The sequence below is a fragment of the Mesitornis unicolor genome, unplaced genomic scaffold, assembly GCF_000695765.1.
Source record: "Mesitornis unicolor isolate BGI_N332 unplaced genomic scaffold, ASM69576v1 scaffold21717, whole genome shotgun sequence".
NCBI classification, from domain to species: domain Eukaryota; kingdom Metazoa; phylum Chordata; class Aves; order Mesitornithiformes; family Mesitornithidae; genus Mesitornis; species Mesitornis unicolor.
The window spans coordinates 1-20,813 of NW_010194608.1; the positions used below are offsets into that span (position 1 = coordinate 1).

Genomic DNA, 20,813 nt, shown 5'->3' on the forward strand with positions numbered 1-20,813 from the left:
TTTTCCAACCGAGCGATTCTGTGTGAATCTGTGTGTGAAAGTGCTTCCCTACTAACATCAAACTGATCTTTAAACAACTGCAGAAAGCGTGTATTAGCTTTGGCAACGACATGACCATTTCACTTGATACAACCCATTTAATACCAGAAGCCTCTGAACATATTTCAGAGCAAGGACCCGCTCCTAAATTTACCTGTGACTCCAAAACTGCACGCATCCAGCACCGCATTCTGCGTGGTGGTAACGTTGACCTCCAGACACAGCTCTTCAAGGGACCAACTGTTTGCTTGGGCAACGTACTGTCTTGTAGCAGTAATATATGCCTCTGGCACAAACAGCCCACCGAGGCACACGTGGATGTTCTAATTGGGGAAAATAATTTAGAAAAAAGAGCATCAGCTGCAGAATTCATGATTACCATCAACATTACTTCAGCAATCTGTTTACATTTACATTTTCCTGCTGCTACAGGAACACTGTGTAACTACTAAACTGTTTATTGCTCTAAGGCTACGTCTGCTGCCCTTCTAAAGTACTAAGTTTCCCTCTAATCTGTATGAACATATACATATGTTCATATATATGTGTGTGTATATATTTATATATATTTTTCCATGTATATCTATATATATAATCCTGCTAAGTCACCATTCTGAGATCAGGAAACACTCAGGAGTATTTACAAGCACACTGCAGACAACATTGACCGAGGAAATATTTAGAAGTCTTTACGTGAAGACTCCCTGAAGTAGTTCTACAGCTCCACCTGAATTAGATACAACCTCTACAAGTCAGCACCAGGTACCTTTAGTTCTTTTGCTCCACCAGAAGCAGCTGCCTGGGAGATATTCTGCAGTTGTTTAATGCGCTCGCTGAAGTCGGACACCCACTGGATCACAGTCATTCCAGCTGGCACTGTGTAATGAGACCAGCTACGAGGCAAAATACCTACCAGAAATGGGATTACAATTAAGTTTTGTTTGTATACAAGTTGGAATTACACACTGTTTTGACACTTTTTCTCCCAGTAGCTATTTAAGGCCTGGACCTTATCAGCCTCCATCAAAAGGCTCCTCAGTAAGGGAAAGCACTTTCAAATATTACAAAGTAAATGATCTCCAGGTCTAATCTTTACTTAAAATGCCATCCAGTTACAGAAACCCTTCAACAGCAGCAACTTCAGTTACACACAGCTATACACTGCAGTTACTGAGCTGCGAGGTTTTGTGAAGATTTGAGTTCTTTAGAAAAAAAAGTTCAGAGGCTGAAAGAATTCAGTAAGATTTCAGCTTGGAAATTAAGCTGCTGATACCAACTGTAGCCCAACGTTAGCTCCCTCAACTTGAGATCTCAAACCAAACCACCTGGAATTTTGTGCTTGACTCAAAAATATTGCTTGTGTCAAGCGGTAAAGTCAATCCCAATTTTTCTGCTATTTTTTTAACCTGCTGAGCACAACAGCCTCTAACCTACAGAGTGCAAGAGCTGATTTGAATTGCTGTACCTTTCACCAGTTCATTTATGAGCGTACGCAAATAGTTGGTTTGTTTCTTTTTCCCTTCGCACACTTGAACCACATCTGCAAGGTCCTGACGAACGTCCTGCAGCAGCTTAGCTCCCATTTTCACCTCCCTCTCAAAGAACCGGAACAAAGGATCCTGGTTGTGAAAACACAGAAATTAAGTTGCAGATCAAGGGTATAGCTGGAAAACCACTACAAAAAATAACCCCAAAATCCTAGTGGGACTGAGCAGTGTCTCTTGCAATTTCTGTTCCCAGAAGCTGCTGCCCTATCTCTCATCATTAACCATCACTAAATTTTAGCAGTAATTACTGTAGCAGTCAGTGTGTGACAAGTACAACAGGAAGCGCCTGTTTCTTGCTACCTGATCACAGAGAAGCTTCAGAAGTGGTACCCTTGATAGACAGTTTGCCATTCTATTTCTTCAAATAATCCCCAAAGTACATAAACCAACTTCTAAGAGCATTGGGAGAAACCCAGCGAGGCATTACATAGCCGTGGCAGTCACAGTCAGCACTGGTACAGGCTCCATTGCTCCCAGTTTAACCAGGACTTGCAAATCACCATGCACTGGTTCCAATGCACCCGACCTTGTGCACTTCCTAAGCCCACATCAGACAGAAGTTCTTACCTTAATGTTTTCCACAGTTCGCTTCAGATGGTTGAGAGTCTGTGGGATGAGGTGGAGCCAGTTAGAGGCCGTGGTATGCAGAGTTCTCATCCAGGCTGGGCGACCATCCGATGTAGAATCGGTTCTGGTCTTCTTCTCGGTTTCTGCATAAGCCAGATCATCCTCATCCTCCAGCATCTGCATTTTCAGCATTTTACTGATCATATCGATGCCTAAAAGAGAAGATGTGCTGTTAGAGAAGCAGTAGTATCAAGATGAAAACATGCCACTACATGCAAGAACTAGGACGTCTCTTTTTCCCTAGCCTAGACCTAAGATCTAAGACTCTCCTGGTTTTTGAATTCACAACCTTCTGGTCTCTTTTTGACTGCTTGAGTGTTTCACTTCACAGAAATTAAACCAACTATTTTGAGGGAGGAGGGGAAGGCTATCAACCCTTCCGCAGGATTTATATTTCTCTTGTGTTTTTCAGTTGAAATGGTGGCCTGGTAATCAATGCCAGACACTGCTGAAGTTACGGTTTTACCTTGTGTGGTGAGAAGAACTTTCTCTGCGTTATTTGGCAGGCCCAGCCATGAGGGTGTCTGTGTGTCTGGCAGCATCTCAACCCACTGGACAAACTCTTCACGCCTGCAAGTCAAGAGTTTTCATATTCATTAGATGGCTTCCCCTATCAGAATGGCAAGGTAACCGTTTGCCCTAAGACTAACATTTACACAGCTAAATTCCAGCATGGAGATACAGGTTGGAGGCTTTTTGTTGTTGTTGTTAATTAAAAACAAAGAGAATTTGTAGATAGAGATCAGGATAAACCAAAACCGATACCTGATTCCATCTGGCATCTGAATATCTTTGTGTCCATCAACTTTGCAAGCCAGCTTGAATTCGCTATCAAAACTCAAAGTAGTGAACAGGCGCTCCAAGAAGGTGTTTAACAGACGTTGATCAAATTCGTTATCGATGCGACCTCCATAGATAGACTGTGCCATCAGCGTCTTCAATGCAGACCAGGGGATTTTATCAGGTGAAATGTTTTGGCGGCCCTGGAAGTAAAATGGAAAGCAATTAGAAGGAAATAATCCTTTTCACCTCTCCTCCAATGGAGGAATCACAAGAACTAAGTTAAACTGCCAGGTTATTTGCACCTACTCATTTAACTTCATGTTTAACTTCAACTTAAATGTTTAACCTCATTTAACTTACTCAATGTTTCCAGAACAGACTGTTTTACTGAAGATCTTAAGTAATCCAAGTACCACCTATTCCTAACTGCACAAGGCCACTTGCCTTCGCTGTGTCATCCAACCACGTATCCACTGTGTCACAGGCAGATCTCAGGTCGGACTCTCCAAATTCATACTTCTTGGACCAACCCAATGGAGCATAGCGCAGGCGCTCCTGGATGATGGCGTGGAACCAGGCAAGGAGGAAATACAAACGAGCGCGCTCATTTGGAGACTGGGAAGTGGAGAGACAAAAAAGACACGTAGTGTTACTCAAGTGAACTGATAACACCGGCTAAAAGGTTAGAAAGTATCAGATTTAATGCTAGACTGCTACCAAAACTGAATACATTTAACAACTACCACTTCTGTGAGAACAAAACATCCTGGAAGCTGAGGTTTTATCATCTACGGTAAGATTTTAATGAACATGTTCTGGTATCTTCTCTCATCTACACAAGTCACAGCCTTACCTTGCACATTCTGGAGACTGGAATGCTACTGAAAGTCCTCAGCATGTTTGCCTTGACGCCAGGAGGAGGTTCAAACACGAAGATTCGGCCGGCACGTAACAAATTCACCGGCACCTAGAAAAGATCAACAAATCAGAATTAAACTCCTTTAGCCTTCACTAAATTAAATCCCTCTAACAACAGAGTCTCCATTAGCTTCAAAACCTGATTGTAAGGACACACAGTGAAGTCCTGCCTTGCTTCTGGACTACAGGGGAAGCAGCAAAAAGGAATGGTATGAATTTTTCAGCTACAATTAAGTTATCAGAAACCAAGGCTACTAACTACCCTGGAAAGCATGTATACTCCTTTTTCTTTAATGCAGAAAGGCAGTGATAAAGATCAATAAATCAGAATTAAACTCCTTTAGCTTTCACTAAATTAAATTCCCTCTAACAGCAGAGTCTCCATTAGCTTCAAAACCTGATTGTAAGGACACACAGTGAAGTCCTGCCTTGCTTCTGGACTACAGGGGAAGCAGCAAAAAGGAATGGTATGAATTTTTCAGCTACAATTAAGTTATCAGAAACCAAGGCTACTAACTACCCTGGAAAGCATGTATACTCCTTTTTCTTTAATGCAGAAAGGCAGTGATGAGAAAACCTTCCCTGGGCAGCACTTTTGGGTTATTCTACCAGAGAATCAGATTCCAAATCAACGTTACCTTTGGATTAATCTCCATGGTAAGGAAGAGCCTGAAGCACGCATGGGGCTGCAGGGAATGGAGCTTCTTTTCCAGTTGCATGAGCCAGCCAGGAGCCAGGTGAACGTTCTTCAGCATTACCCATCTGGGAAGTTTTGAAACAGAACAATTATTTATTTAGCCAATAGATCACTTCCCCCTTCACTCCAGGCAATACTGTAGCTAAAAAAGAGACAGAAATTACCTTCCAGATTTCACTGCTGTGTTTATTGCTTTATCTGCTTGGTTAAACCCTTCAGCAGAACCTAAAAGACAGAAGGGTTGTTAAAGCCTTTACTACCAACAACCCCATTTATGCTTAGATGGTGAAATAAGGTGCGTTCTTACCGATAGCAATAGAAGTAATCTGTGTATTCTGCTCGGCTGCAAGGTCTTCAACGTGACCGCTAGCATCGTAACCAGGCACTGAACACATCAGCACAGGGGTGTTGGGTTTCACCTGTTGTTGAAGTTTCAAAGGACGTGAATCAGTCACTACATGGATACAAGAATGCAGTAAGCTCAGCCTTTCTTCCCTCTGGCCAGCTAAAGACACGATGCCACTCTTAGTTTTACATTAAATGGAAAAACAATCCACTCCTCACACCATGGGGAGGAGGGTAAGTGAAATTAGTGTTCCCTCAGATAGCTCTACCCACTGTGGGACTCATGCAAGGTGGCACTGAGCACTACCTCAGGATTTGGGCCTTTCACAACAAGCAGCTTACCTCTGTATCTACGATGTGTGTCAGATCTAACGGCTGCTCCATAATGGACATGAAGGACTCTCCAAGATTTGTTGAAACAAAGGTGTGTGCCATGGCCAACAAACGATCTGGTCGGAAGGCCTGGATCAGCAGCAAGCGATGAATGGCCTGTCCAATCGGAGCTGAAAGGGTGAGACACGGTTAAGATGGGCAGGTAAGAAAACCACCCTCAGCACCTCGCTCTTTTCAATTCTCCATTCAATCTTTTCCATCTTGTTCCGAAGACCAGATATTTAGAGTTAATTATCCCTTTAAAAGATCTGTTGCAAAATGTCAGCAGAATGCTTATATTCCGTCTTCACTTTGACAGTCAAAAGGAACTTGCCATCTCCAGCTGCTTTGTCTTCTGCGACGTTTTAGTTACCTGCTACCTGTTCTGAGCCCCTTAAAAGCCTATCTTGGCAAGATGCTTTTGGATTCTACTAAAATGCTACTGGCTTACAAAATCTGCGGTCTACAAGTATTGCCAGGAAGTGATTTTAACTTCCAGGGACAATAGATCTCTTCCCATCTTCTCACTCACTCCATAATCTGCCATTCTACCAGACTCTGCAGTATTACACACTTGTCTAGCATGGATAGGATAAATAACATAGAGCTGCTTCAGTTAACGGTCAAGCAGCTTTATTGTAGATAGTAAATACAAGCTTAGAAACATTAATTTAGAAAGCCATCTACAGGAGTGAGCCCTGAATGATCACAGAGAATTAAGTCTTCATACTTGGATACAACAGCAGGAGGGAACCTTCTAGTAGACCAGCCCTGTCCTCAGAAAATCCTTGTCTTGGAGCTTTTCAGAGGATTAAGTTGCCTCCAAATTTGCAATGACTAAGGTTAATTCAAACTGCTACGCAAACTGATGAGACTGTGGAAGGAAATTTCATCCTCAGCAAAAGACCAGATCACAGGTGAGGGTGCAGGAACCAAGGTGAGGGTGCAGGAACCAACTATTACTTACAAAGGTTTGTTTTAAAAAACATAAAAACACCAAAACCACCAGACTTGTGGTTCTTCCACAATCCCAACTTTATGATTTTCCCAGGCATTAAGGTCCAAATTTAAGTTCTACTTTAGAACTGCTTGAAAATAACAGTAATTCTACTCAGATTAAAATCAGTACAGCAGGATTGGGGTGGACAACAGTGTCACTTCACTTACTTGCAGGTCGTTCTTCGGTCCAAAGGTATGGGACAGTCTGCTCTGGTGAGCTGCTGTCCAGCCAGATACAGAATTGCTATATTGAAAGAAAAGGAAAAAAAATTGAGTTTCTTGACATCAAAAATCTGCCACAAGGTGCAGGTCCTGTTCATGGTGCAGAGATGTTCAATCTCAGCCTTAAAATCCTCTTAAGTCAGTGTACTGCAGGAGGGTTCAGCTACACACCAACTTTTAGTAGGAAACAAAGACTGCTGGGGCAGGGTTGAACTTGGTGCAGTCCAAGCTCTTCTAGACTTTGATTCACAAACAGATCTTTAAAAATCCTAGTAAGCGGCTAAATGTTTAAATGATGAAATGCACAAGTTTATAAGATTTTGTCCATTTAATGCTCATATATCTGATAATCTGTCTTTAGAATACAATTTTACATTGAGTATCAGGTAAGGCACTTGACCCTCCATCTGTGAGTTTGTCTTGGTAGGTAAGACAGGGCTAACATTGTTAAACAGAAGCACTACTACATTAACAAAACTAAGTCAAACATTAAACTTAATGCCAAATATTGTCCAGCACTCAACATCCTTTGGTCTTTTCCAAGGCTTCTAAACATAAACGGTTTGAGTGTTTCATGTATAAATGGTGTGAACGTTTTCCTGAGCAAGACCGCAATTTGACCAGCATATTTAGTAAGTTTTTGACTCATTAATTTCTCACAGTTATGGTTTGTTGTTGTTTTTTTTGAAACAAAAAGCCACACATAAAACTCAAATCATACTGTGTCTATTAGGCTTTCTTTATCCGTGTCCAGTGATTTCACTGACATCCCCTAATTCTGCATTGCCTCCAGCACCCTGATCCTACAGCTCTCCATCAAGTCCCAGCCCAAGCTATAGATTATTTTACTATATCCAAGCTGGGATTTACAACTCAAGTTTCATAGCTTGATTACAAATGAAGTAAGGACATTCATTTCCACAAACACTACAACTACTTAATGTGTAAGGCTTTGCTTTTCATACTAGGAGAGCTTAATTGTAAGTTCTTAAAGCAGACACCTAAAAAGCTTGATCAGGTAGTTGAGTGCAGAAACAAACCCTCACTAACACTTACCTCATCAGCTTGAACTTTGGAAACAAGGTCCTTAAACGCAGGAAGGCAGCTCAACCTCATCATGGCTTCTGTTTGCTCTACAGTCAAACCATTGATTTTTGGGAGGGATGCAGAGTTCAATACAATCTCCTTCCCTCTCAAGAAGTGCTGAAATTCTGCATCATATGTGGGCTCCCTAATGTTAAGGGGAAAAAAATGACCTTAGCTCGGTGTCTTCAAGACGTCCCTCCCTTTTTCAACTAAAATAAAGTGAGAAAATGAACGTTTACCCAATAGTGCCTTTCAGTTTAATGCGGGCCAGCAGCATAGCAAATGTTATGTGATCCTGATGCAGCATGCCACGTGCCACTCTGTTGAAAGCCACCTACCAAAAAAAACTCCAAAGTTAGTAGCGTAAGAAGCCTGGAACTCCGTCCCTTCAAAAAAATTTTAAAGTACATTTACTAATTAAAAAATTGAACCTGAAACAGATCCTTTGTGATGATTGAGAGACGCTGAGTATGGTCTGTGATTCCCTTCAGATTTGGGTTCTCGTACAAGACATTGTGATAGATGTCCAAGAAAAACTGGAGGGAGTATTGGTACAGGAAATGTATCTGAAAGACAAAACAGTATGGTCTTGAGTCCTCCTCTAAATCTGCAACATGACAGCCAGGGCTGGAATTAGGCACAGCCTACTTAGTTTTGAACAATAAATACATGAAGCTTCTGGTAGGAAGAGCTCATCCTACCTGTTTCAGTGACTCCATAGTAAAGTAGATACTGCTGCACGCCGTAGAAAGAGGCAAGTACTGCTGAGAAACAGTCTCCACTTCTTGCATGACAATATCGGTCTCCTCGACTTTTCTAGTGACCTCTGCTGCTTCCTTCTTCAGGTTCTCCAGAGTGGTGATGATGGTGTCATCATCCAGGATACGTCCCTTCACTTCATTAAGCGCCTGCAGCAGGGATTTTTCTAACTGACGCAAGCGCAGCTGAAATTCACCTTAATTAGAGGAAAAAATAGGTTACACATTGTATAGACATGCTAGTTTTTATTAACTATATAAACTGTGTATACTTTGTTATTAGACATCCTGAAAGAGTATCAGCTCTGAAGGTATTTCACTGTGTATTTCTACAGCTACAGTAAAACTACTGTATTCATTTAGAACAGGAGGAAGTGACTTGAACTTTGGTAAGCATACCCTGAAGCTTGAGGAGATCCGAGCGTTTTTCATCCACGTCTGGTCTCTCAGCTTTCAGGACCTCATTCAGACACTGGCTCTGTAAGCTGCTGCGAGTGACGGTGAAGTTCACAAACGTAACACGAGAGCAGAGGTCTGGTGGGAATTCAACCTGTCACAGGAAACGCGAAAAACTCTCAGTTCTCTGATGTACCATTTCTACAAGTAGAATAGACTTTAGGTTTTTACTTACTGTTGGATCTCTGGTGGACAGGAAGATAACGAAGGACGGTGACAAATCGATATCTTGGTCTCCCAGAGTAATCAGAACCCTGCCTCCAGTTCTCCGGACTTCACGGTTCAGAACAGGATTCAGAACTGGATCATAGCTCTCCACATCCTAGAAGCAGAGAAGTGTTAAGAGATCCTGGTTTCTTGCAAGCATCTCAAGTGAAAAATCCTGAACCAACTGGGGCGTAAAGCTCTCATAGCACTCAATTTGCAGTTGGTTTTAAACATGGATCACATTCAGAAGTTACTTTCACTTTAGATTTGTAGTTGAGCTACACAAGCACAGAGTTTAGGCTATTATTTCAGCAGGGAAATATTATTAATGGTCATAATTGTGTTAGCTCTAATGCATAATAAGACCTACTCTAAGCAGCACAAGCAACAGCCACTGATCTAATCCATGAGCTAATCCTTTGTTTTCCCCCTTCCATACAAAGAAACAAAAAATATATGGATTTCAAGTGAAAGTCAGCTATTCCTACAGTTGCCTATTGCTTTCAATTACTGAAACTTCTTCCTGCTACTCAGAGTAGATTTAATTTGAGATAACTAACCATATTAGCTGCTATTATCTATGACTAGAGACAGCATATGGCAACAAAGGAGCACATAGACAGGTTGCAAGCCATTTTATAAAGCGGAATTAAAGATAATTTGAAAATAAAGGCATTTGATCTTAAAATGGAAAAAGGAAATAACTGCTTTTGACTGTGTATCTCAAGACTAACACCTCACATACCACTCAGTAATAGTTTATAGTTAAGTTACGGTTTGACAATAAAGTTGTTAGCCTCTTACTAACAGAATAATTGCAAACTTTCCTAGTACACAGGGTAGAATTAAAGAATTTAAATGGTTTCATCGTGATCCTACAACTGACCTGGACGAGCAGTGGGTTACCAAATCTCAAGGCGCTTTCCAAGTTCTTCCTGAAAGCATCATCCAAGAAACTCGTGCGAGTTATCTTACGATCTTTATATTCATTCATGATGAACTCTGTAGCTTGCCCAGAGGGATCGATGATCAGTGGATACCTACATTAGTAATAAAACATTTTCATTATTTGTGTTGTGACTGCAGACAGCCTCTAAGCAGTTTTATGGATTTAGGTTGCATTCTTAGTCTCAACTCTAAAACCTTGTACATTGAAGGAATAAGTTGTCCAGGTTCAATGACTTATTTCACGTCAGAGCTTTGACAGCTAAATTTGGACAACAAAACAGCTTCAATTCAAGCCAACTTATTTTAACAGCTAAGCAGAACAAAAAAGGGCAAGTAAACATGAATGAGTTTTTATATTTACTCATAGTTGGAAAGCTTTTACAAACATCAGAAGCTCTCGCAACAGTGAAGCAGCACTTTGAAAGAGTTGCTATGATTCTTCGATAGATGCAAAACCTATCTGCTGCCAGACTGTTTAGAATTCTACATCTTGGTATGAAATACCTATTAAACCGCTTAAGCATGATGGCATTCTCAGTGCACAGGTCGTCTGCAGGCAGAGAACTTGCTTGCCAGCGAAGCCGCTCATCTGCGTTGGAGAGGTACTCTGTCCTTGCAATGTCTGTACGGAACTGCAAGAGGTACACACAGTCAGTATTTGACCACGGATTCTCCAACCAACTGGTGAAGACACTGAGCAAATGCAGCTCTACAAGGTATTCTTTTCACATTCTTTACTCAGCAATCTTAAAGCTTCTCTAACTGTTGCAGTAAAAGGATTTACTGTTAACTTCGCAGTATCTTTACCTGGATATTTGCTTGCTGCAAATGGTGAGACCACGTAGTGAACAGATTCTGACGCATCTGCTGATCGAAGTAGCCAGCGTAGGCAATAAAAGCTCCGGAAAGCAAGCAGTCTCCTGCAATGGTGGACATCTGGTTCTTGAAAGTTTCACTTGTCTTCTCCCATCTTTCCCGTTCAGCTGAAAGACTCTTCAGAAGAGCTGTGCTACGGTTTACCTAGAAAGAAGCAGTGAAGAAGACTCTTGTTATAGTGTTACAAGTCTCTCAGACCACTTAAATATTGACTCATTGAGCTCAAGAGCTCAGAATGAAATTAGATCTGTGTTACTTCATTTCAGTGTTAATTTGTTTTTAGCTGGTATCTTGATGAACTTAAAAGTGCCAAGTACTAGCACAGTATGCTAATAGACATAGACATGCTAATGATGAGAGCACACAAGAGAAATTCTAACCCCAACCCGTTGCCCCACCGCCAAAGAAATCCAGTTAAGACATTACAACCACACTACATCCATGCCTGTTTCCAACTGCTACTTATTTGAAGCCTTTTGTGAACTATCTTGTTAATCAACTAGCAACAGGAGTTGGTATTCCTAACTCCAGCCAGGTTTTCTGTAGCGTCATGACATCCAGAGACGACACAAAGCACTGCACAGGGGAAGCAACCAAGTCTGCTCACAAGTTTAAAGAACGGAAAAATACTGAGATATAAAAGTCTTACTTTTGCTTCTACAGCAGCCAAGTCTGCCTTAATAGCTTGAGCCTCGGAAATCAGCACTGCATATTCTTCTTTGTAACGGGCAATGCTGGCCTCAAGATCACGAATCATCTGCTCCACTTCATTTGCTTTCTGCTGGTTGTCTTTGGCATCATCCTCCAGCTTCTGCAGTTCATTGCGCAGAGGTTCCACTCTTTTCAACATATCAGCGTAGTTCAACTGTAAACAGTAAACAGACCCTTTATATTTTCTAAAACACCATGCGTTAACAAGAACCACAGCATTCAGGTACGTATCTGAAAGGCTGAGATGACAATAAGTGGTCTACAGCACCGCTGTGCATAAATACTTGACTGGGTGTCCATGCCAGTGCTGTGCTCATCTGCCTTTCTTAGTAAAGGACTGAGTATGGCTAAACCACAAACAATTGGGATAGGGCCTGTTGGCAAGATTCAAGTTAAATCGAGTCTCTCCACATCACACCATTCATAGCACAGTTTTAACAAGCCAAGCATTCTGCTATATTGGACACCATCAGGCAAGTAAAACCATTCTTGGTTATCTTTGTCTGTTATCCATTTAGGAAACTGGGCAAGGATTTAAAAGTCTGCCTAAAAGACCCTGACAGAGGTGCCCGTTGATGTGCCCCACTCTGAGGCAAGCAAAACTTACGCAGTCTCTATTAAAAGATTACATTTCATTTTCCAGTTAAGGGCTGTATAGCCCTGTAGAATGACACCACGTACAGATCCACTATCATTTACTGTAAACTTAAAGTTTCTCAGCACAAAAACTGTACCATAACTGGCCATTAGTTCTCTGGCACAGTACTAGAGTCCACAAGCATTCACCTAAACCATCCACCAATTTCTTTGAAGCAAAATAGCTTGCAATATTTGTTGAATGGAAGCAAACTCAGAGCCTTTAGATATCGTTATATACCATCAGGCTCTCTCTTTTCACCTTGTGTTTGCTACCCCACAGTACTGACTTTACCTGTGCGATCGCCCATTTCACCATAGGTCCACAGGCCAATGATGCTCTGTTTACAATTTCATAGTTGTAACTTGGATTTGACAGGTAGTTTTTCTTCATCTTCTCCCGGATGGCATCACTGCAAGGGAAAGGTTTTTAGAGACAGGAGTCCAACTGAGACCTTCCGTATCTTTGTGAATACGTAAGTAACTCGCACTTTACCTGATTTCCTCAGCAGAGAAGTTCACGATGGTTGGAATGAAGTTCTCTCTCATGATGATGGAGCGTATTTGTTTCCAGTCTGTTGTACTTTCACCCAGCAGTAGGCAGATGGACTCCAGCGCCAGCTTCACCGCTGCAGGTGGGTTAGCCATGGAACGGACCTCCACCAGATGCTGCTTCTTTATCGACTTCACAGCTAACCGGTGCCAGAAAGAGGATCAACGTGGATTGGGAAGAAAACCAACAGTTAGCAAAGACCATTAAAGTACCTCGGATTTGTAAAAATGCTTCAAGATTCTCAAAAGGAATTTTGAGAAGCAGGTACAAGTGGGTAACATTCAAATGACTATGTCACAACATAAAGTGCTGTGAATATCAACTTGTCAATTGGCCACAGGCAACTTATTCCGCTGCCTAAAAATGATTCACTTAAAGCAGTGACTCCTCTATCCAGTTAAATGAATGGACAGCTTGACTGTATGCTGTCTGTGCAGCAATAAGGCATCAGTGGTCTTTCTGAGAAGGAGCGTTCTTTATGAATACATAGACTGAGTAAATAACTAGAGCTGGTCTGCCACAAGCCATAAAAGAAGTATCAGATCAGTACTATAAACTGCACAAAAACCACAGCTCAAGGACTAGATTGGGATTTGGGATTGGACTAGATGATCTTTTGAGGACCCTTCCAATCCCTAACGTTCTGTGTGATTCTGTGACTAGGAATTGTTTCAACACCATTCAGCTCCATGCTGAGAGGCTACACTTTCGTTAGACAGAACCAATTGAGACCACATCAGCACACATTCCCATAGACTTCAGTTTTAGATCCAAGCCCAGAGGGATCACTTCAGGTGCTAACATACCATTCTGAGCTTCGATGACAGCAGGCTCCACCTTGTCAAGATCTTCTTTCACACTCATCTGCTTGTCTGCAATGACCTCCTGCTGCTTGTGCAGCTGCTCCTGGATCTCCTGGCTCATAACCTAGAAGGAAATGTCACAGAAAAATACTCATTTCTTTAGAAGTTAAACTTCTTCCAGTACTTGCACTGCAGGCCCTGTTTTGTAAATAAAAATATTTGCTACACACAGAGATTTAACAAAGGTTTTTACCTTTTTCTTCTCAGCCTCCTGCTGATCTTTCACCATCTTTTTCAACTTGTCATTGGCTGCTGCGTTCTTCACTTCCAGCTCCTGACTCTTTATTCTTAGGTCACGCCGCAACTCTTCCACCTGAGATCCATTGTAAGAGGGGACAGAGAATTCATATTAAGCGTGGAGATCTATTTAACCCCTCCAGCCTTACAGAGGGCAAAGTTTTAAAGATATGTACCTGATCAACTGTTTCCTTGATTTTTCTAAGACCAACATTCAAATGCATTTGCTGTTCCTCCAATTCACTTCGTTTCTCATTGAACAAGTTGGCATAATGGTTGATGAAGTCTAAATAGTGGCGTGGTGTGATGGCCATGGTTCTGCCCCCTCGCTTTGCCAGACGAGCATTAGCCTTTAGGGAATAAGTAGTTGTAGTTTATGCACTGGTTTTAAATCTATCTGGATGTAAAGATCATACTTTTTAGGAAACTGGTGCGTGATGCCATGGAGTAGAGATCAAGCAGTGTAATAACAACGTACCTGATGAAGAGTCTGATGAACAAACACACAGCTATTAACAATAGCTTCCCTGTGCGATGGTGGCTGTGGCAGCTTATCGTACACAACTGGCATGTAATCGGGCACAATGTAATTTGGTTTCTCAAGATCCATTTTGCTTGTGAACTCTTTGCCAACTTGGTACAGCGCCTCAGTTGACCAGTCTCCAAACCAGTTCAAGACACACCTGAAATACAAAGCATTTGTGAAGGCCTCCCAAAAAGTACTGTTTTAACATAAAGCATGTTGGAATATACAGCAAGTACCTGTTGAAGAGCGCAGGAGAGGTAGCTGCCCTGTCCTTCAGGCCCTCAGAAGATGGATTCATAGTGAACACAACATGGAGATTGCGAATAACTTGGCTGGTGAACCATTTGTAGAGTTCCTCATGTGAATCTAACATTAAACCTTCTTTCTGTGCTCCTTCTTTACACTGAGTCATGAGGGTGGCGTATTCATCTCCCTCAAAGAGACCAGGAACCTAATTCAAAAGATAGATTTGTTGTAGTTTACAGTTGCAGAAAGGTGCTTTAAGTGTTTACCTCAAATCTCCTTACCTCTCCATTGGCTAGGAGTGTGTTCATTCTCTCCAGGAATCCAGAATCCAACACGTTTGACTCATCCATTATAAAAGCTATTTTTTCATTTTTACAGCCAGACCGTCTCAACACTGTCCTAAGATCTTCATCAAAATCTTCACCCGTGTATTTTCTGTGAACCTGGTAAGATTTAACACCAGTTACTAACCTTCTGATTTAGCTTTTAATGGGATTTTTTTAGGGGTTGATATTTAAGAAGTGTGAGTTCTAAGGTTTTCTTAAGTTAAACTAGCACACCAACCTTAATTTGGTAGACGCTCAAACCGTTCATCCAGGCAACAAATCTTGAGAGGGTCGTTTTCCCTGCTCCACTGACTCCAATAAGCAGCAAGTGGCCCTGTGGCTGACGGAAGATTCTGAAAAAGAATATAACCAAGTTTGTTTGATAAATGTAATCAATTTTCTAAAGCTTTTTCCTTGAACACCTAAACTTCAAGTTACTACCAAAACTGACACACTTTTTCACAGAATCCCAGAATGTCAGGAGTTGGAAGGGACCTGGAAAGCTCCCCCAGTGCAACCCCTGCCAGAGCAGGATCACCAGAGCAGTCACACAGGAACACGGCCAGGGCTTTGGGTGTCTCCACACAAGGAGACTCCACAACCTCTCTGGGCAGCCTGGGCCATGCTCCAGAACCCTCACACTCACAAACTTTGGCCTCATCTTCAGCTTGAGCCTCCTGTGCTCCAGCTTGGGACCACTGCCCCTTGTCCTGGCATTGGCCATCCCAGAGCAGAGCCTGGCTCCTTCCTCCTGACACTGCCCTTTCCCAATGGATCCCCAGGAATGAGGATAGGATCCTGTTATCTGGAAGCCAGCAGTGTATTGTCTATAGATAACAATGCTCCATTGTTACTCTGTACTCAGGCTACTCTGTTTTAGAAAAATTACTTAAATGCTATTTATATGAGCAGGAGCTGAAGTCTCAACTCACCGGTCAATTCTTAACACATGATCCAAGACTTCATTGAACAGAACAAGTGGTACATCAAGTTCTTCTTCATAGAAGACTTTAAGCCTAGCTTTCACATAGTCTCTTAATTCCTCTTGATCCACTGGAATATAATCCTAGGAGAATCAATCAACACAGTATGAAATTTAAGATTAAGGGAATTTTGCTTAGGGATCAACTTACGAGTAGATGAAAGCAGAACTATTAGCATTCTTAAAGTAGCAATCTTCTACAAAAGCTTAAGGATGCTGTACTCATTTAACTTGCACAGATTCACATCCACAGCCCAGAGTGCCACAGAGAGCAGCATGGGGTTTAAACGCTGTATTTACTAAACCTATCACAGGTTATAGTCATAAAAGCTGCATTGCTCAGTTGCTCCCAAACTATTTAATTTTGACTTACCTTTGACAGCCAGTTGCTGTATAAAATAGGTCTGCTCATAGCTTTTTCTTTGTCAATATTGGGGAAGTGCTTCAGAGCAACCATATCAATGTTCTCATCGGTCCAGCGCCTCTCCTCATCTTCCACAAGTCTGGATAAAGAAACAAGGCAGTGACTACAAATTCTCTGTAACAGGAGGATATAATCACACTGCTACAACTCAAGCATGTTTTTGCTTCAGTTTGGTCTTCTAATCAACGTTGCCAAGGAGCGGGGAAAATTAATCTTCAACCTTCCCCCTCCATCTCATGTTTATGTTACCTGTCTTGGAAGAGACGTAAGGCTTCGTGGGCCCAAATCCTGATAAGGCCTTCAACTGGTAAGGTTTCCAGTGGTCTCAATGCTTCGAATATACCTCTCACCCATCGAGTCATTTCACGAGGTGAATAGATGTAGTGGGGCTGTGTGTCTTGAGTGAATCTCTCCTAAAAAATTAAGCTTAATTAGTTACTTCATCCCAAAGTTGCACCATATATATGTATTTTTATAGGCCTTGGCACTGCAAGATATCAGTTTGCTAGTGCCATTTAGTGGCTTTCCAAAAACTCAAGTGATTAGTTGAGTTCTGGTACATATATTATCCATATGAAAGGAAAACAATGCATGTTAAATGGTTCAGCATAAAAGGAAGACTTCTAATCAGCGTTTGGGGGTGTATTTAACAAGTCACCTGAGACATTGTGTAGAATTCCACCATAGCAGCAGTGAGAGGTTCTGCGTACGTGCGAAGTGACGGGATCAGCCTCAGCATTGCACGATTGAATGTTCCATAGATCTGAGTAAGTGAAGCTGGTCCAGGATAGTCCACATAAACCACAGGAACGTGTCGTAAAAATCTGAAAGATTAGCGTATTATGTACTCTTTTCATTATCTTTTGCCAAAATTAAACGACCACTTGATTCATAATTATCAGCAGTAACTGCAGAGGGTTTGATGGTGGCTCAGACCAAAAAGCATTCTGAATTATCCACAGCATTTCAGACAGGTTATTCAAGAAATGCAACAGTGGGTTGCCAGTTAATGCAAAAGCAAGCAACACAATTTCAGCACAGCTGGTGTTAAACAAATGCATTAAGCACAAATGACACAGTCAATGCTTCAATTTTGACCCCTATTCTGTCGCTATATTGAGTTTACCAGATACATTACCTGTGTGACAGAGGTTTTCTTCCAGGATCAGTAGGTGGATTACATGCACCAACAAACTGAATTCTCTCCAGTTTCACCCATGTCTGGTCTGATGTACGATAGAATCCTCCATGTTCCACCATCTGGAAAAAAAACACAAGTTAAATAAACTCAGTGGAACATTGCATTTCCCTGAAAATAACTGTTACGATATAGTTGATCTCAAAGAAAACCAAACCTGTCTGATGAAGGATATAACTCTCTGTGTGCCATACTTGTCCATATCTGGCAGGTTGATTTCATCACAGAACAGCACCAGCCACTTTCCTAACTGCACAGGAGCCAGCACCACCCCATTAGGTGTGCGTCTGTACTCGCAGTAGTGATCAAAGGTTTTCAAGAGCAGTTCTGGAGTGGTAGCACTAGAAAAGTTGAGTCCAACCACCTTAAAAAGAGAAAAAAGCAGGTAAAATACACTAAATACATGTATTTTACACTATCTTTTGGGTTACCGCCTGTATTCTGACTGTATTGTTTGCTTGCCTCTGCAGGTTTTGCATTTACCATGCAGCAAACACCTCCTGCCCAACCTTGTTCACAGAACATCACAGCTTTATATGTAACTGCTTCTCCACCTAAATATGCTGAAGGATGAGAGCTATTCTTAAACAGCACCACGGGTTTTTAAACACTAAATAGAGGAATATTCCTGTGTTATTGAAGAAGCAAAGGAAGGAAGCAGCTTTTAGGCTGAGGATCTTAGATTCTGCTCAAGGTAATTTTTACTTTTTGCTGTGTATACACACGACTGACTGAGGTGGAGGTACAACTGAATTCTGGCAAATCATCTCCATGCTAAATCAAGACAGCTTTAATCTTTAAGACTAGAAACTTGGTGCTATGTAAATTCATGCACATACACACACACTTCTGTACCTCCATGTCAGGCAGAGCTCTGAGCGCACTGAAGAGGGTCATGGTCTTTCCAGAACCTGGTGGGCCACACAGCACGAGAGGTTTGTGTTCTGCCAGCCAGGTGTACAGCAGCGCTTCGTGGCGAACAGTGTCCAGGGTTGGGACTACGACATCAGGAGCTGCAACTTTGTGCGTCTCAACTTCAATCTGAGGAACCTTGGATTGCCATGGCACCCATTCCCCTGTAATGGACACCTAGGAGCACAAAAACACGACCTGAAAATTTAGAACTGGAATACAGTTCAACCTTAGTTACAGGAGTTTGGTGTTTTTAACCACAGTTTGTGGCATCAAATTTTATGTGCTTATTTAAACAGGCAGCTTGTTCACTGAACTGTGAAACTGTACAATTTAAGATATATGTTTTATTGTCCAGTTTCATCTCCAAAATCTAAGGCGAGCTTCTGAGAACACAAAAATCAAGATTTCTAGCATAAGACAGGTTTACCTCGTAGTCAATTATAGGAATGTTGGGCGCAGTTGGCAGTGGCACAGTGGTGATTCTCCTAATGTACTCTCCCAGCTCTGCTCTCATTTTCAGACGACTGTCTCCAGAAAGGGACCAGAGTATCGCATAGACCAGGTACCTCTGGGAGAAGCAGAATCAGTTGTAGAATAACGAACCAAAACTTCATGAACAGTAAATCGAATCCAGCCGCTGCACTGACACACCAGACACAGCAGGACGTTGTGTTTACCTGGATGTAACGCTCCAGCTGGTCAATCTGCATGGGAAAGTCGGGATGATTGGCGTTGTACTGGGCGACGTTGCGGCAAGCTTGGTGCAACATGGAGAACAGAGAACCCAGACAGCGCAAGCGGGTGAGGTCCATAATGTGCTCCAACTTGAAAGCGTGTTCCAGTGCCTTAGTGACCAAGCCGTTGGATGTGAAATACGGCTGCATGATCGTTGCAGCATCCCTCTGAATCTGTTGGGGGAGACAAACACTGCTCAAAGCGCTTGCTTCTCATTTGATTACCAGGCAGCAAGAAATAATTTTGTTTAAGGTTTGAAATGCTTCATATCTTAATATTCCTTATAAAAATGTGAAGAGGAAGCCAGCTTTTCTGTGACAGGCTGCCATAAACTTGAAGTGAATCGTACTACTTCTGATACGAGCGTTCTTACCACATTACCCCACGATGTAATCTAATTTATACCTGCAACATTGGGGATGCTGCTTCTTCCCCTTCATCTTCTTTCCCCTTTCGCCTTCGCTGGGCTTCCTCCTCGCCTTCATCCAGAGGAATGCTTCTTAGTCTGGCCAGGAAGTTATTGAATATCATGTCTGTACTGAGAACATCCTCACTGAACCAGACCATGCCACACCTTGACACAGTAGCCAAAGTGGCATATTTCAGATCCTGTACCTCGAACATGATACGCACCTGAAGGGCAGGAAGTTAAATAAAGAGTTTGAAGTAAAAAAACTCTAACAAACAAAAGCAAAAAACATCCCTTCTAATAAACAGAGACCTTTTAAACAAGTTAATTTGTATTTAGCCTCTGGATAATCAACAGCAGCATTAAACTGTCCTAAGGTAACTTCATTACTGCCTGTTACCCTGGACTTCTATGTAATCCACGGTTTGTCTTACAGGGCCATAGTAAGTATAACATGAAATGTTTGCTTCCACAAAAGCTCCAAACTCCAGCAAACCATTACCTGAGATCAGTATTACTCTGCTGTGGTGAGAAAGAGGGGCAGCGCTAGTCTGGCTTAGGGTAAAAGCAACAAGTTCATAGGACAACAAGTAAACATTACAAAAAGGTAACATTACGTTTGGTGGAAGGCTGAGACGTTCTCCATTGGGCAGAGTCAGCAGTTTGTTGTCATCCAGAACAGAGTTCAAGTTCTCAACCCACTCAGGATCTACATCACCATCAAAGATGATCCACTGACGCTTTTGTAGTTCGCCTCTCACATTGTCTATGATTCTGCATTAAAGGAAATACTTATTGCAGTAGAGAACAAAGACTCAGTAAGGCCAGAATATCCACAGCACATGTGTACCAGGCATTTTTCATCTGTGCTATTAAAAACTCACTTTCTCAGGACATGTGTAAACAAGCCATCTGTCCATTCTCTGGTGTTTGGATCCAAAGTACCGTAGAGATGATCTTTGCTGATTGCTTTTGGATCTATAATGTGAGCAACGCCTTCCACACCCTCCAGCCGCTCGAGGGCTTTCAGAAGAACTCTCCAAGCCATGCTCTTCCCACTTCCAGAGGGACCAACCATCATCAGCCCATGATTTATCTGGGTAATCTGATACAGCTGAAGAACCTGTGAGAGATGAAAGGATGTCTTAACTTCAGCAGCCAACCTAAGCTTC

At 42.0% G+C, this 20,813-nt stretch overlaps 1 protein-coding gene across 1 annotated transcript in view; it reads right to left on the bottom strand.

Annotated features, from left to right (window-relative positions):
- Positions 1–164: 164 nt before the first annotated feature.
- The window catches only part of DYNC1H1 (dynein, cytoplasmic 1, heavy chain 1), a gene marked incomplete at its 5' end in the record, with an annotated part of 37,023 nt that continues 16,374 nt past the window's right edge, over positions 165–20,813 (bottom strand). The window contains 44 exons of the mRNA XM_010187875.1: positions 165–362; positions 806–948; positions 1,505–1,658; positions 2,154–2,365; positions 2,680–2,783; positions 2,979–3,196; positions 3,441–3,611; positions 3,850–3,963; positions 4,553–4,676; positions 4,776–4,836; positions 4,919–5,030; positions 5,299–5,459; positions 6,496–6,571; positions 7,606–7,780; positions 7,875–7,969; positions 8,067–8,201; positions 8,337–8,590; positions 8,793–8,943; positions 9,025–9,171; positions 9,943–10,096; positions 10,509–10,636; positions 10,812–11,024; positions 11,530–11,745; positions 12,523–12,640; positions 12,724–12,919; positions 13,587–13,707; positions 13,837–13,956; positions 14,057–14,230; positions 14,359–14,563; positions 14,643–14,857; positions 14,934–15,095; positions 15,217–15,331; positions 15,911–16,044; positions 16,334–16,463; positions 16,634–16,797; positions 17,043–17,208; positions 17,523–17,644; positions 17,740–17,946; positions 18,438–18,671; positions 18,925–19,065; positions 19,175–19,405; positions 19,638–19,865; positions 20,259–20,415; positions 20,526–20,764. Coding sequence (XP_010186177.1) covers positions 165–362; positions 806–948; positions 1,505–1,658; positions 2,154–2,365; positions 2,680–2,783; positions 2,979–3,196; positions 3,441–3,611; positions 3,850–3,963; positions 4,553–4,676; positions 4,776–4,836; positions 4,919–5,030; positions 5,299–5,459; positions 6,496–6,571; positions 7,606–7,780; positions 7,875–7,969; positions 8,067–8,201; positions 8,337–8,590; positions 8,793–8,943; positions 9,025–9,171; positions 9,943–10,096; positions 10,509–10,636; positions 10,812–11,024; positions 11,530–11,745; positions 12,523–12,640; positions 12,724–12,919; positions 13,587–13,707; positions 13,837–13,956; positions 14,057–14,230; positions 14,359–14,563; positions 14,643–14,857; positions 14,934–15,095; positions 15,217–15,331; positions 15,911–16,044; positions 16,334–16,463; positions 16,634–16,797; positions 17,043–17,208; positions 17,523–17,644; positions 17,740–17,946; positions 18,438–18,671; positions 18,925–19,065; positions 19,175–19,405; positions 19,638–19,865; positions 20,259–20,415; positions 20,526–20,764 — 7,095 coding nt within the window. The remainder of the gene's footprint in view (positions 363–805; positions 949–1,504; positions 1,659–2,153; positions 2,366–2,679; positions 2,784–2,978; positions 3,197–3,440; positions 3,612–3,849; positions 3,964–4,552; positions 4,677–4,775; positions 4,837–4,918; positions 5,031–5,298; positions 5,460–6,495; positions 6,572–7,605; positions 7,781–7,874; positions 7,970–8,066; positions 8,202–8,336; positions 8,591–8,792; positions 8,944–9,024; positions 9,172–9,942; positions 10,097–10,508; positions 10,637–10,811; positions 11,025–11,529; positions 11,746–12,522; positions 12,641–12,723; positions 12,920–13,586; positions 13,708–13,836; positions 13,957–14,056; positions 14,231–14,358; positions 14,564–14,642; positions 14,858–14,933; positions 15,096–15,216; positions 15,332–15,910; positions 16,045–16,333; positions 16,464–16,633; positions 16,798–17,042; positions 17,209–17,522; positions 17,645–17,739; positions 17,947–18,437; positions 18,672–18,924; positions 19,066–19,174; positions 19,406–19,637; positions 19,866–20,258; positions 20,416–20,525; positions 20,765–20,813) is intronic.